This window comes from Toxorhynchites rutilus, chromosome 1 (genome assembly GCF_029784135.1).
Source record: "Toxorhynchites rutilus septentrionalis strain SRP chromosome 1, ASM2978413v1, whole genome shotgun sequence".
Classification (NCBI taxonomy): domain Eukaryota; kingdom Metazoa; phylum Arthropoda; class Insecta; order Diptera; family Culicidae; genus Toxorhynchites; species Toxorhynchites rutilus.
In genome coordinates this window covers 185,535,129-185,551,140 of record NC_073744.1, presented here as the reverse complement: position 1 = coordinate 185,551,140, position 16,012 = coordinate 185,535,129, and the positions used below count along the sequence as shown (strand labels likewise).

Genomic DNA, 16,012 nt, shown 5'->3' with positions numbered 1-16,012 from the left:
AATATATATCTCTCTACTCTCGTCCGGTGGAATTGTGGTGGAAGGGGGGAGCTTAATTTCTTGAGTTCTTCTTGGGTGTTCAATGAAAATCGCGAACGCTGCTTACTGGATCATTTCTTGATGAATCGCAGAGATGTTTGCATCAATCGATTGAAAATAATACACAGTGCAATTGATTTTTGATTTAATAATAAATTTCTGTTCTCAAATCCGAGATGAAGGCTCGATGAGAAATACAAAAATGCATCGGATTCCATTCCGTCAGGTGGAGAGTGTTTGTGTATTATTGGATCAAACGTACGCATTATTGTATTGATGCGTTCTCAAAGGTAGATTAAAGCGGTGCTTGTGGAAAAAATATAAAGATGTGTTCCTAAAAATTTAGATGCTTATAGGTATTACTTTCCAATTTATATTAGAACTGATACTCTGTAGTTCCAACAATGTGGTCGTGCCCTGAACACCACTTCTTATAATTTTTTGCGATATACTGTCCTTGAGTCAAGCCCTGATATCCATAATGAGAAAAATACTCTTTTTAAGTTGGCGGCTTTTCTTGAATTTTGATTGAATGAAACTTGACTAACAGACGATACTAATTTATAAGCCAAGTCCCTTCATTTGATACTCATATCGGAAAAAAAGAATAACCCGGCATTTTGTGGTGGCGATAGTGGATTTCCTATCTCCTCATGGTTTACTATATTCTTTTTGTTTCATTAATTATCATGTTGAAGAATTTGTCAAAATAGGTAATCCGCCGTTTTGTAGGGTCGGGCATCTTGAATTTACAATATTTGTGAATACGAATATAATTGTATTGTTGCCACAAGTCATGTACCAAATTTTTGATCAGTCGGTCAACAGAAAAGGTGTAAATGGTAAATTTCAAATTACTGGATTTGATCCACACAAGACATAAACATGGCAGGTTAAGAAAAACCATTTAAGAATGATATTTAGAATACAAAAACTCTCTTGTAGCCTTTAAAAATGACAATTTGAGAGTTTCGAATTTAACTCATATCTTCACAAAATGCTGTTGACTGCTCACTGGCTGGATCGAGGCTGAAACAGAAATCGCAACGGCACCCCTGTATAGTCTTTCCCGGTGCAAGTTTTGTGCAAAAGCGGATTTTTAGTTGTAAATGTTGCCCTGCACTGCACTGAGCATTCTTTCTGAAGCGAATGATGGTAAAAAAAGCTTTCCCCTAAAAGTAGGCATTTGAGGTGCCATATAATATCACATCGGCGTATTTTTTTAGATTTTCGGTGTACTCTTAAATACAAGTAATATGATTCGCCTATAATTGGATATACCAGTAGAGCGACACGAATAATTGGACATTTGATCCTCTAATTTGACATTTTGGACATTCTTTGTGTAAGTTTCTACAACATGATAAATTTTTAGGAGTGTTTTCAACCATTTTACTAGATTATGTATTTTGCACACTTTTCTAATGGTTATTTGTTAGATTTTCAATGATTGTCCTGTTTCAACATGTTTTTCACATTGTGTTGTGTTTGTCGCCTCTAATGCGACACTGAGTGGTGCCTCTGTATGTCCAATTAGAGCGAATCACCGTACTGATAGTTCAAAGCACATTTTTTATTGGCAAATGTCAAAAGCTTAACGTCACAGTTCACAATTTCATTCGAATCGAGAAAACGAAAAAAGGCAAAATTAACACAAAACAAGCAAAGGGTTTGTACCGAATTTATGTTGCCATTCTCGTCGTTTCGCCTTGATTTATTGTCCTCCCTCACTTGGACGATTAATCGAACGTAAAATGGCGAATGCGGGAAATGGAACCAAAAAAAAAAAGACAAAACTTCCAAAGCGATAAATTTTCCCCGAGCCGCGCGTTGAAATGTTTCTTGAGCGCAGTTAATTAAAAAGTCGTTGTTGTGCTGTTTTATTCGCCGATCCGGACACCGGAAATGGCGAACAGCTTCCGGAGGATGCACTCTCCACTGCACTTATCGGTCTCCATTAGGAGATGAGAAAAGTTTTTCCACGTCGTTTGCGCCGTTATCGCTTGTTTTCTTGCCCGCCAGGAGCTTCCTATTTACGGTTGTTTTTTTTTTTTGTTTTATCTCGTGTCTTTCAGCAGATGATGACGATGGACGTCACCAAACCGGAACCCTCGGCGGGTGCCGCGGGACACAACGGTGCGGGCAGCGTTGCCAGCAATGTGGGTCCCAATTCGCAGCAGAATGGCGTCGGCGGCGGCGGTGGAGGTGGTGTTGTCGGCCCGGGACAGACAGGTGGCGTTAATGGCAGTGGAGCCCACCAGCAGCTGTGCGCCGGCTGCGGCAAACACATCCAGGATCGATTTCTGCTGCGGGCGTTGGACCTGCTCTGGCACGAGGATTGCCTCAAGTGTGGCTGCTGTGATTGCCGGCTCGGCGAGGTCGGATCCACACTGTACACAAAGGGGAATCTGATGCTGTGCAAGCGAGACTATCTGAGGTAGGGCAACCGTTCGAACCGACCTGGATTGGATTGACATGACCTTATGATGATTTAATTCAGTTTGAAAAATTCCAGACTCTTTGGCAACACGGGTTTCTGTGCCGCCTGCAACAAGGTGATACCGGCGTTCGAGATGGTGATGCGGGCCCGCAACAATGTGTATCACCTCGAATGTTTCGCTTGTCAACAGTGCAATCATCGGTAAGTGGCAAACATCATGTCTAAGAAAATTAATTTCCTTACGTTCAACATAATTTATTTACGTCGGGTACCGGATGTATTCAATCGAGAAACAAAGGTTCCCTCAATTTACTTGGATTTCTTTTGGGCACAATCTTGACATTCACAGCGAGCAAACGCGCGAACCGTTTGACATTTAAAATTCCACCTTCGTAATGGCTCTGGAGGGAAATCAGAAAACCATTTCGGATGCCCTTAGTCCCTCCACCCTTGCACCGGAAAATTCTGCAGCAATTTTGATGAATACATAATGCGACTCTCATGTGAGACTGACCTTTTTGTGTGTTTTCCACCCATTCAAACAAAAGCGGCGGGGGGAGGGTAATAACATTAACAATTTATCATTTGCATGCTGCTGTCCCTCTTACTTGGGCGAGCGAAGCCCAAACCGAGTAGGCCGAGACGCACCGTGATTGTGACATAATGTCAAAAAATGCGGAAAATTGATTTCTTTGCGACAGGGTTTCTTGATTATACTTGCGGACAAGAATACGGCTGTGATTAATGATTGTCAGAAAACTCGGAAAAGATTAGGGACGGTGGTTTTCGGTCCTAGTGAAGGGCGGAGAGGCATTTAATAATGCTTGAACCGGATCCGGGATTGTCTTTTGAATAATTTGAATGAATGTTTGTGACAGTTTTTCTGCTTCTTGGATTGACGGAGTGAGTGACTTTGGTAGGGTTGCCATCTTGGTCATATTTTCAGGAAGGTTTTTTTTTATTCCGAATGGAGGGCGCATTTTCCAAAGGTTTTTATCGTATAAATAAAATTTTTTATTCGAAAATGGTCGAATTTTGGTGAACATTTGATACCCGTAGAATGGTCATTCATTGCAAAAATTGAGGACGGGATTCTGCAAGGGGGGCAGCGATCCAAAACAACAGTCCTTCTGTCACATGATCCTAATCCAATTGACGAATTTACGTTGGATTTACAACCAGATGGCGCAGCGAGTAAAATGAGGATGTTTTGTTTCTTTTTTAATATGAAATTCGTTTAAATTTGTTAGAATTTTCCTTCAAATTTCCCGAATTCAAGTATTCTTTCCACGCTGAAAAGGTTAAATAATCATCATTTTACAATGTGGTATATATATTACGAGGAATTGCTTGTTACAAGTATTGTAACTTTAATTTTTTTCAACAAAGTAAACGATGAATCGGGTATTTTGCGCAAAAAATACTGCAAATCCTTATCGTATCGGCCCCTACATAATCAATGATATCAGCCAATTTGATAAGATATCGATTTCATCGTAATTATCCATAGTATCAATAACCGGTATGCATTATCAAACTTTAAATTTTCGAAGATTATGTATGACTTTGGTCAAATCGCGTGTTGAAACAATCGTAAATATAGAAACCCCAACATTCTTACCATATACTGACGACATTCTATGGCTGAAATGAATCTAAATTGAAATAAAATGAATAATCCCCACCGAATATTGCTTTTCAGTGCGTAAAATAAACAAATACCTTCACTTTTGTGGTTCTGAGCTCTAATGTAGATGTCGCATGAGCTGATTCAGCTTTGTGTAAATTCGTCAATAGGGAAAATCGAGTCTCATGTCTTATATTAAGCACAAGATAAAAGGATGCACAGCACAGCACAGTTCGTAAAGATGTAAATTTGTAAATTTTGCACAGACTATGCTGTACATGTTCCAACTTAACCGACTATAAATGAATGCATAGAAAACACAACAATTTTAGTCTTTAATGATCTAGCATTTATTTCTTAATATATTTCGGAATAATTATGGCGAATGCAATATTTATAATGAAATTTATAATGAAAATTCGACTTTTGCATTTTTTTTTTGCAATTTTTTTTTATAGCCGCTCAAGTTACTTCTCTTCCATTTTAAATCGCTTTATTTTTCGAACGCTCGAATCGCTCGAAATTTTTCGAACTTTATTTATTCATCACATTACATGAGAACATTGAAAGTTCCAATCTTGAATTTATTTATGACCTTATGTGCACAAACGTTGATGAACTGAAATTAGCAGACATTTGGTTGCCACAGAGCACAGCAAGGACTCACAATGATAGTATGTCTTTAAATCTAAATTTGGTATCTTCATACAAAATCTGAATTTGGAGTCTGCAATCTAGAGATGGGCAAACCGTTTGCGAACGGTACGAAAGAACTGATTCGCCAAAAGGAGTGAATGAGCATTAGTCGGATGACTAATGCGTTTGCTACAGGTCGTTCTTTTTTGAAGAACGGTAGTCCGCCGCACGAACTGATTCCTAGCGAACTGTTTGCGAGTGAACTGCTTGGAACGAACTGATCGAGAGTGAACTGTTTGGGAGCGAATTGATTGAGAGTGAACTATTTGGAATATACGCGAGCTTTTGCTAGCGAAATGTTTGCGAATGAGTGCAGCTGAATTGAGTAGATGCCGATAGCAGATTGCGCTGGACAAAATGGATAAATACAACGAGAACGCTTGTAAAAAATAGAAAAAAAAAATATTATCATTTATTTACAAGCGAAATGCACGGAACGCGGGACTTATTTTGTTTATATATACTCAATTTTGAGATCAAAAAATTAAATTTTCGTAGTTCTAAAGGTAAAGCTGTATATTTGAAATTTCATATTCCGCGTAATTTTCAAATTTTCATAAAATTATGGAAGAAGTTGGGCGATTCATGAACTAGATAAACATAAAATCTTCAAGATGGAAAAAATGTTTTTGCGTTGCTTTCAATCCATTACATGGTCTATAACGTGTAAGTGTTATAGTGATTGTTTGTATGATTGATTGTTTGTGAAAATTGAAAAAAGCCGTTACTGAATTTTTTTTCTGATGGAACCATTATAAAACATGATCTTTCATGGAACCTATGTTTAGTTCTAGCAGAAAATATGAAAAAATGCAAATCAACTGACATATACATATACCTTTGTCGGCTGATATACATATTTTCACATAAAGTTTGCGACTTTTAGAGAAGAAGCCCCTTTGAATCTCCCGTGAATTCAAACATATAAGTTCCATACAGATAAAAAAATGTCCTATGCTAAGATATGAATAACTGTCTATGTATGTTGGGTTCCAGCTAACATCCTATGTTGTTTTGATACCCATATTGATACCGCTGAACGAAAGAAGCGAAAGAACGATTCAAAAGAACCGGTTCACTTAGATGAAAGGTTAGCGACTGGACCGTTTATCAAAGTGAACTGTTTTGCCCATTTCAACTCTAATCCAAAATAAAATAAAGAATCGAATTATAGAATTGGATTTGGAGCAATGAAACAACATCGCTCGTATGAGTAATCGTTACTAATTTCATGATTTTCATTCGTTTGTATTTGAATGATAGTCGTATGTGACGAACAAATTTTGGTTTTTTTTTCATGATGTGAAAACAAATGTTTCGATTAAATTTTGATATCATATTAAAATAATTTGACAAGGCATAGGTGCATCATTCTCCGTTTTGTTCAGGTTTCACCCCGATCACTTCTTGTTATGAGAGATTTGCATAAGCCGAAACTGTTCCAATACAAACGACTGCCAATCAGATATTTTTTTGAATAATCCGCTGATTTTCACAAACTATTAAATATTTTATTCAGATACTAACAGAAAAATATTCTGTAAAAACTTCTAGTTCATGGACACAAATGACATATAATTTTTGGTATTAGACGTGATAAGGTACACCGGAACAAGTTGAAATTCGGGGTAAGGTAAAACGGAAATCATAATTTTTACTTGGAATGATGGTTTGATGTGATTAAAATATATAAAGTGATCATTATCTTTCAACCCACATTATGACAGCCATTACCAGAATATTGGAATGCTTTAACGCAATCCGCGCCTTTGTTTACTTTTCCTTGTTCCGTGAAATCGAAGCAAACATTTTTGCGCGCTGACTCAATCAGTCCGAAAACACTGATTATTTTGAAAAATATCGCAAGAATCGCACGTCAGGTAATCAAATAGGGATAATCAAGGTTTTGAAAACTAAACTGAAAAACCTCTTCCGTATAGCTATGAGCAATTAAACTCACCCCATGTTTTTTCAACCCTGGGGTAAGTTAGAACTGTTGAAAATCGACTATTTTTTAAACATTGCTGCAGATGCCGATCGTTATTTATTGGTGATTCTTATTATTCTCCGTTTATTTTAGATTGTTCAACAGCCGAAGGAGTTCTGAACGATAAATTCTAAATCATTATATTCTATACTCTACACAGTTGTAGATAGTTCGAGAAACAAAATCGCACATTAAACTCATGATAGTTCCGCGTCTCAACTTACCCCGCTCTACGGACAAGCTTAAAAAACGGAATATTAAAACTAAACATTTTCAAAATTGATATTTTTCGAAACATCCAGTATGAATCTCTATTTTTTATCGAAAGCGATCTGTTATACCATGTAAATGCTGCAAACAGTGGATTTTTAAGATAACTTTAAAGTTGAACTTCGAAAAAGACGGGTGGGTAATGTCGGGGACATAACCGGAGTGACGTAGGACTATACAAAGGGGACAGCTTTTGTTAAAGATATATTTTAAATATGTTGTTTTATTTTCTTCTCCTACGTGAACCTGAAAATCTACCTGAAAAATGGATCAGTTTACTGTTTACTCTTTATGAATATGTTGATGGTTCTGATAAGAACCTTTGGTGTTGTGTTTTTGTTATCACTCGATATTCCCATCTTGTTCGGTTAAACCTTCCTGTTTTGCTATTGCGTTTGCCACTCGCCACAGCTTTCACAGTTGACATGTTGTACAGTAAATTACATTCAATGCGACGTGCCGAAGCGCCACTCAGTGTCGCTTTGGAGGCGATTTTAACCTGTAATTGAACATTTGCGATGACAGTGGAGCAGTGATAATGTTTTAGAAAACATTGAACTGTATTTCCTAAACTCTTTTTTGGAAGGTTTAATGGCCCTGAAAAGCGCCTTGTTTAATGGAATGGTTCCAATTTAGAAAACTTAGTACTCGTGGTTTTGAAAAAAACCATTTCGATAAGTTTGTATAAAGAACAAACTTTTTTCTTCTGCTACCTGATGCCGTTTTGCGATTGCGTTTGCCACTCGCCTGTTGTCTTGATGTCCACCGAACCGAATGTGTTCTGTTCCGAATGCGGGTTTTCTTATCGTCGCGAGCAGCTTTGCCAGCTAACTCGATCACTTCGGCGGCCGAAACTATATAACGCCGGCTAGGTTGACTGGTGCACTGGTACTAACGCGCTCGGCCTAGCTACCCTTGCGGGGAACTCCAGATCAACACGGTTCGAGCGGGATTTTGCCTTTCCCTTCGTTTTCCTCCTTTACCATGTCCAGACATGGCTGCTTGGGTTGGTTTGTTGATGTGTTGTGATGCGAAACGATGTGGTGTACGGTTTGAATGAGAATGATCGTTACGGCAGCGGAGCGGGGATTTTTAAGCTGACTGGCTGGCTCGAGAATTACGCATGTGTGAGACTGCGACCAATGTTTCGTTGATATTTTTTTTTCCTTTCCAATCGTGCTTCATTCTATTTCGCTGCTGCCGCTGGTTGCCCGTTATGGTCGGTACGATTTGAGGAGCACAAAATGGACCAATCAAAAATGGGCACATAGGGCATTTTGACAATGCTTGATATTTCACAATTATTCAATTATTTATCTCAAGAAAAATGAAATGTTATTCGTTATGATAGATGCGTAGATATATTTTCTATCAATTGATGCAAAAACGTTCGCGATCTATTGAGAAATGCTCGAGTTATAAGCGTTCCAAATCTTGCATTTTTTCCTACTTGTTCAGTGCCTAGATTTCCATTTCACCCCCTATATCTTCCGGTTAGACGTAGTCCTACGTCAAAAAACCGTTTCAACTTGCCCCGGTGTACTTTATCTTCTTTGCCAACGCTCGTTTTGGTGTAGCCAAACTATTTTTGCAGAAGTTATTTCAGGATACAAGACAATCAGAAATACTTTAATGAATTTAACAATACAGCGATTCGATTTTCCTATATTCCTGTAAATATCACTAATTCATTATTTGTCCATCGAATGTAATAATTTCAAGTTGGTCGCCCTATCACTGCTATTCACCACCATTCGGTCATAACAAAAATTGGTGAAATTGAGTGGGATGGGAAAACGCCGCTCACAATGGTCGGTGGAGTCGCCGCTTCATTCGCAGCATGCTGCGATGGCTTCTCGGGTGCCATCGCCCCATAGTAACCATTTTTCATGACAGCTTCCGTGTGAGAAAGTGGATGAGGCTTGCTGGACGCCGGAGGAGGTTTACGCAAACAATTCAAAACTATCCTTGCGGGTAATATTATTTTAATTTGATTTATAATCCCTGACAAATATAAATTACGCACTGAAGAGAAGGACGGACGGGCGGACGGAAAATGGCAGAAGCACTCGGTGGCGCGTTTGTATTTTGCGGTTGTGGGACAGATTTTGCGCCCGGTCTGGATTGCAACGTAATCACGTATCACTTTCATTCACACAGCGGGAGAGAGGGTGGTTATTCTAATTGATAGCAGCAATGAGGGAGGCTATGAATGGTTTCGTTTACTTCGAATATGATGAATTGTGTCGGGGCTTTAATGGTCATTTTTCGATACAGAAGCAAAATGAAGTGTGGTGGATCAATAGCACACACAAAAGCGCGACATCACCCGCCGGAAGGCACAAAATCCAATTCCGGATGTTGCGAAAAGTTGGTCTCTTCATTTTCAAATAACAATTTTTGCACTCAATCACGTGAAATTGGACGTGAAAAAGGCGCTCCCCGGAGAGAGGGAGGGTCAAACGCGCTCGATTGAGTTTCAACTGTTCCGCAGCAAAGTCAAACAAAAATCGAATCATATCCATCAGCAAACAGTTCGTCGTTCGCTCGCTGTAGGAAATGTTTCCCTATAGCAAAAAAAAAAAAAAAATTGGATTCTCTCACCAATCATGTTTTGTTATGCTCTCCATTTCCACAGATTCTGCGTCGGCGACAAGTTCTACCTGTGTGAAAATAAAATCCTCTGCGAGTACGACTACGAGGAGCGACTGGTGTTCGCTTCGATGGCAAACCATCCGATGCTGAAGCGACAGATCGGTCAAGGTGGTCAGCAGCAGCAGCAACAACAGCAACAGTCCGGAGGTCATCATCCCGTTCAGAATGGCATTGGCCACCAGCATCCGTCGGCAGCCGCTCAGCAGCAGCAGCAGCAGCAGCAAGGACAATCTCCAAATCCAAACGCACTAATGTCCCAACTGGTGGTGGGCCAGCGTGCCGCCGGAGGCGACCACAACAACAACAGTAATCTACCGGTGTCGCTCGGTGGCGGGGGTCCCTCACCCTTCGGGACGCCCACGCACATGAAGGCCGCCCTCAGCACCGCTAGTTAAATTGTTGTTGTACGCGCGTAAGCATAACAATAAGCAGCGCTAATCAACTGTTGAGAAGGACTGTGTCTTTTCGTGTGAGAGGCAACATTACTCATTATACTAACAAAGAATAACACAACGATGTGCAATATGCTTTAGGTCCTCCTCAATCGCTCTCGTTTCCCCCCGGAGGGTCCGGGAGAAAAATGTGCCAAAATTGGAGGAGGGAGCTTCTCCTATTTTTATTCCATTCCCAATCATATCGAGTGCCATCAATTTATGCCACCTTTTACCGATCGACATGGCGCGCGACTTGTTTAGCACATCATCATAGATCGGAAACGCAAACTATTTAGATGGCGGGCACTCTGTAATCCATTTTCTTTAAAGTGCGATATGGGAGAGGCGGGGAAAAATCGAATGTCTAAATTCTCCAGAAGAAAGATTGGTTAGGTTACATTAATTAATTGATTAGTTCTGCTAGTGTACATTTTTACTTGTAAATACTAGGCGATATCGAATATTTGTTGAGTATGATAATTTTTTGTCCCTCGTTTGGGAAATAGGTCACAGTGGACGGATAAGTAAGCGCTATTAGTTTCCGTTTTTGAACCCCCATTTTTCTACTAATCAAACAAAAACATGAAATCCACTTGGAGAAAACAAAACTAACGATAAAAATTCGAATAAATGTTCTGGCATATGTAATCATACTAACTACACAATAGAGACAACGCAACAAACGCGCAACTGGAGACAAACCAAAGAAAAAACTGTACTATTTAATACCGAATAGAAATGGAAACGTAAATGGTGATTAGTCAAATTATTGAAATAAAACAGAAGAAAAAAAATTAATCAAACACGAGTGCAAGCTACCATCAATGTGATTCTTCCGAAATTTCCACCCAGAGGTGACAACAGTCATTCTCGTCATATGAAGGAGAAGAAAGAAATAAAAATAGTCGTCATCTCTTCAAGCGAAGTAACATATAATATGCATAGTCGTGTTACACACAAACGAAGACGATAAGTCGTGCGGGCGCGGGTGACGACCAGGGTTGGCAATATTCCAGTTTAAACAGGATTCTTCCTGATTTTTTCACGATCCAGTCATCCAGTTGAATCCTTAAAATCTTCCAGCTTTTATTTCAATATCATCCAGTTTTATCCAGTTTTTTGTATATGTGCTTTGGTTTTACCCACTTCAAATGGTATAAATTTACAATGCATAAATCTTATCCCACTCTCCACCTTCCCTTGACCAATTTGGTTTTTTTTGTCATTTATCGTTAAATTTTCTATCTATTCAACCTCTGATAGTCTTTCTTCACATTTTTTTAAAAACAAAAATCAATTTTGAATGGATCGAACGCTATGTGGTAGTATGCCATGCAACATTTACACAATCATCCCGATCGATTCAAACCACCGATTACTGCGATTCAGAGCAACAACCCAATGTCCTGGAAAAAAAGGTAATGAAGATGGTAGATGGTAGAGTTTCGAGCGACATAGCATGCGCTGCCATAATTTCTCAAATAGTAACGTCAGTCGTTGTGTTTATCTTTGATTGCCCACCGCATCCATGTGAAAATGCTATTTTCAGGAAGTCATCATCTAAAAACGTTCATTTTTTTTTAGAAATCCCGCTGAATATGCGGCTAACGTGATAGTGTGCAGTGAATATTTGTGAAATCCCGTCGAAAAACACGGAAAAAAGTGATATTTCCATGTGCCATTTTCACTTCCCCACGTTCATAGGAACAAACGAAGTTTCATTATTTTAAAGTTATGAAGTGTATGTTTCGAAGGCTCTCAGTGGCGGTGTGTATGTTGTGAGAAAATAATCGCCAATTATTAAAAAATTCAACGAGAATGTTATCGATTTCAAGAACTAAGCATACGATTGCTCTCCGGACTTTTTTACCACATAAATAATCGTAATAAGCCACGATACAATTGTCATCTGTTAAAAAAGTCGCAGGAGGGTTGTGTCCGAGACACGACCGCATAGTTGACGTAGGATTCCGTTAGGTTATCTGTTGATTTTGGATATGTTTGAAGAATTACATCGTTAAACTCTTTGATAATGATTTGGTTTTAATGTCTCTGTCAGGGAACACTTTTCGGTGGGAACAAAAGCTCCCACTATTTTCATGTATTTGCAATGCCGATTTCCCCAGGCAGCTTGGTTTTGATGTCTCTGTAAAGGAATGCATTACGGTGAGAACAAAAGCTCCCCCTACTTTCATGTATTTGCAGTGCCGATTTCCCCCAGGCAGCTTGGTTTTGATGTCTCTGTTAGGGAACACATTTCGGTGGGAGCAAAAGTTCCCCCTACTTTCATGTATTTGCAATGCCGATTTCCCCAGGCAGCTTGGTTTTGATGTCTCTGTAAGGGAATGCATTACGGTGAGAACAAAAGCTCCCCCTACTTTCATGTATTTGCAGTGCCGATTTTCCCCAGGCAGCTTGGTTTTGATGTCTCTGTTAGGGTCCCGCCGCGTGTGTCGTCAATTTCGACCAATCAGAAGTGGGTGTTTCCGTTAGAATAGGGGTTGAGATTCTTCAATTGTTCGATAGTTAGTTTCATGACATATATTATTTTCTTCAATATAAAAAATTGTTATGGAGTGCCGAAATCGATTGACGCTAAAATTTCATCAATCCATCATTAAATGACTGAGCAATAAGCGTTTGAAATTGGACAATTTTCACGATGTGCTCGATTTTCGATTTTCAATTTGTACCCCAATATGTTCCCGAAAGACGTAATCCTACGTCAAAACAAACAGTTGGAGGATTTCATGAGAATTTCGGCTCAAATTATCATGCAACCGTGAGAACTTTCAACATTGTACTTCACCTACTGCTCCACCTCTATACAGCTATTCCATGCTAAACCGATATAGTGGATCTCAGACAGAGATCGAAATTCTCGCTCGGCTGCGTGATAAATATTCAATCAATCAATCTAGTTTTCGATGAACCGTGTATTGTTGATATTTTCGTTTCTTCTTTTTCACCGAAAATTCTTTTTCAGAGAAAAAAAAATGTGGAAAATCTCTATCTCTGAAGTTCAACGAGAATGCTTTTTCGTCTCTCATTTGGTACTGAAAATATGGAGCGAAAAATCAAAGCTAACTTTACCAACATTAGTCTTTTAGAGCAGCGTAAAACGATCTACATTTGGACAGCGTCTGAATTGTACAAATATTACTCCATCTCATGTTCACTTCACGATGAAACCCAATATTGCCGCATGTTTTCAGCTGTACTGAAGATGTGAAAAACCATTATCGGCATCAAGGAGTCACTGAAAACGAAACCATTTTTCGGCAATCATAACTCACCGAAAAATAAAAATCGGCTTTGCGTTTCTCGCGAGAATCGAAGTGAGCGTATAACATTCTCTCGCCTCCTATATTCTCAGCTATTTTTCCCTCTGGTTGAAAATGGATGTTTTTCGTCTCAAATCGGCGAGCATTTCGATCTCTGATCTCAGATTTTCGTCAAAAGTGGTAGTTTTGTTCTTTATCGCAAATTATTACACTCGTATTTTTTAATTGTTTTGTTAGGGTGACAATTTCCATTTTAGAGTGGTCCGAAAAACTATTTTTTTCGCATTTTTGCCAAAAATGACTTTTTTAAAAAAAAATTATAACTTTTGAACCACTCTACCAATTCAGATGTACGACATATTAAATTAAAGCCAATTAGCTGGTCTTTTTTGGAAAAATATTACGGTTGCATAAAATTTTAATTATGTTTTCTTTTTTTATTAATTCGTTTATTTTTACAGGCTCAGTTACTTAAGTTTAAAGGAGCCGAATTCTTAAATATAATTTTAAAACTATATATATAAACAATTTTCTTACATCTATGGTTAGTAAGGAGGAAAATCGATTACTCGCGGTGTACTCGAGTTTAGGAGGGTGACATATTTTTAGGAGAAGGATGGGATATAAGGAAATTGTAACAATGTTGATGAACACTCATTTCATAAATCTATTCGTATATCTATAGTGTATTTATATTTCAACTTATTCTACTACAGTCAACTCTCCCAAACTCGATGTTCTGTATCTCGATATTTTCCCTAACTCGATGGATTTCATGGCACCTTCGATTTTACAAGCATTCTTCTCTCCATAACACGATACCTCCCTAACTCGATGCCTCTCTTACTCGATGTGTTTTGATTCATTTTTCCATGGATTTTTTCACCTCCCTAACTCGATTGATTTTCGCGTACATGTTTTTGTGCGTTATTACCTCAGATTTCAATTGCCCTTGAAAGTGAAGACGGAGTGTTCGTGTCATCAAACAATTTCTTTTCAAGTATGGAAAACCACGAGAAACCTTTCAAGCGAACAATCAAAACACTATCCATTGCGCAAGGTTTGAGCATCATCGAGCAGGTCGAAAAATATGGACGGAAGGGGTCTGAAGCTGCAAATAATTTCAGTATTGCACAAAGTGCGGTATCAACACTACTCAAACTAAAGTAAAAATGGAATCGGAATGGAAAATTGTATCTAGACCAAAAGCATATAAGGTTGGTCAGAATCGAGAAGCTGGAGCGGTCAATGAATTTTTGTCTTGTCAAGCTAGACAGAATAATTTACCCCTCTGTAACAGGATCACTGGACCACCTACAACCCGATACACATGCCCTTACGGCAACATAATTCTAGCAAGTGCGTCACGCTGTGCAACCAAAATAAACATGCGAACCATGTCGTAAATTCAGGCCAAGGTTCCGATGGTTATTTATTGCATAATATGACGCGCTGACCATTAACTTCCTTTGTTTACTTTTGCACTTCTTCGCTAGCTTCGCTAGCGTGAATTTAATGACAAACACATGCTTGCGCAAATGCGCAAACGTTTCCTATTTATGCTTTCGATTCCGGTTGACATCTTTTCGGACACATGTGTTATGTGTTTTACTACAATTCGCCTGACCACGCATAATAATAGAATTTAGGTTGTAGCTAGTTGTAAGAAATAAACGAATTGAATAAAAGGGAGTCTGACCCAGTTGGGCGGACTCAGTATGAACGCGTACGTGAAAGTCTTTTCATATAACCGAAAGAAACTACTGGGTGTCCACATGGCGATCCTGCGACCTGCGACATGGCGACCGTGACAGGACTAGTGTGATCTGTGCGGTACTAAGGGTGAGCCGGAAAGTGTTGTTGTGCGACTGAACAGAAACCAATTAAGCAAATTAAGGTGCAAACAGTGATCTACAAATTTATTTCTCTCGAAAGAATAAAGTGAGTGATAGACGTTGGTCAAAGATTGTAGTGAAAGAAGAAGAAAATTCCGACAATGAATCGCTTGTTCCGGATTGATTGAACAATAAAGACATGCTGTCGAGCATATACAGCAAAGTGGAAAGCATGTTGAAGGAAAATGATTCCTGCACGGAGTCGGTTGGAGAAGCTCATTTGTTTGTGCCATCGTTGTCTGCTGAGAAGTTTGATTCACGATCGATGTTTACGTTGAACTGCAAGTGCTCTAATCCTTAAAGAGTCATCAACTGAACAAACCTATCCTTACATCAGAACCACCGAGCCGTCGGGGCCCAGCGCGAGACAAAAAGACAAAAAAAAATTATTTTAGCTGGTGCTGGTGAAAAAACAAAGAGAGTGATTTGTGATTTGTGAGTGCTGATAAATGAGACGCATGACAGAATCAGCGAATCGATATTGAAAGCAGCAAAACAGGTGCGCGAGGGCATGACGCTAAAACACACCACTGGGTAGCCTCAACGGTCAGCAAGGCATTCCCATTTAAAGAGGCGTTCCCGCAATACAGTGATTCCGTTGGTACTTGCAATCGTACTGGTACCACCTGCAGCAGTAGCGTTACTTCACCACAGCATCGCTAAGTGTTACCCCCTCGTCAACATA

The 16,012-nt window shown here is 39.1% G+C and overlaps 1 protein-coding gene across 3 annotated transcripts in view; it reads left to right on the top strand.

Moving 5' to 3' along the window:
* LOC129762826 (LIM domain transcription factor LMO4.2) overlaps window positions 1-10,948 on the top strand; it is a 57,522-nt gene extending 46,574 nt beyond the window's left edge. The window contains exons 2-4 of one of the 3 annotated variants that reach the window (XM_055761374.1): window positions 2,118-2,476; window positions 2,555-2,680; window positions 9,698-10,948. In XM_055761374.1, the coding sequence (XP_055617349.1) occupies window positions 2,118-2,476; window positions 2,555-2,680; window positions 9,698-10,109 (897 nt within the window). In that variant the 3' untranslated portion in view covers window positions 10,110-10,948. Of the gene's footprint in view, window positions 1-2,114; window positions 2,477-2,539; window positions 2,681-9,697 lie in introns of all 3 variants that reach the window. The other 2 variants (XM_055761372.1, XM_055761373.1) reach the window with 2 other exon arrangements.
* The last annotated feature ends 5,064 nt before the right edge of the window (window positions 10,949-16,012 follow it).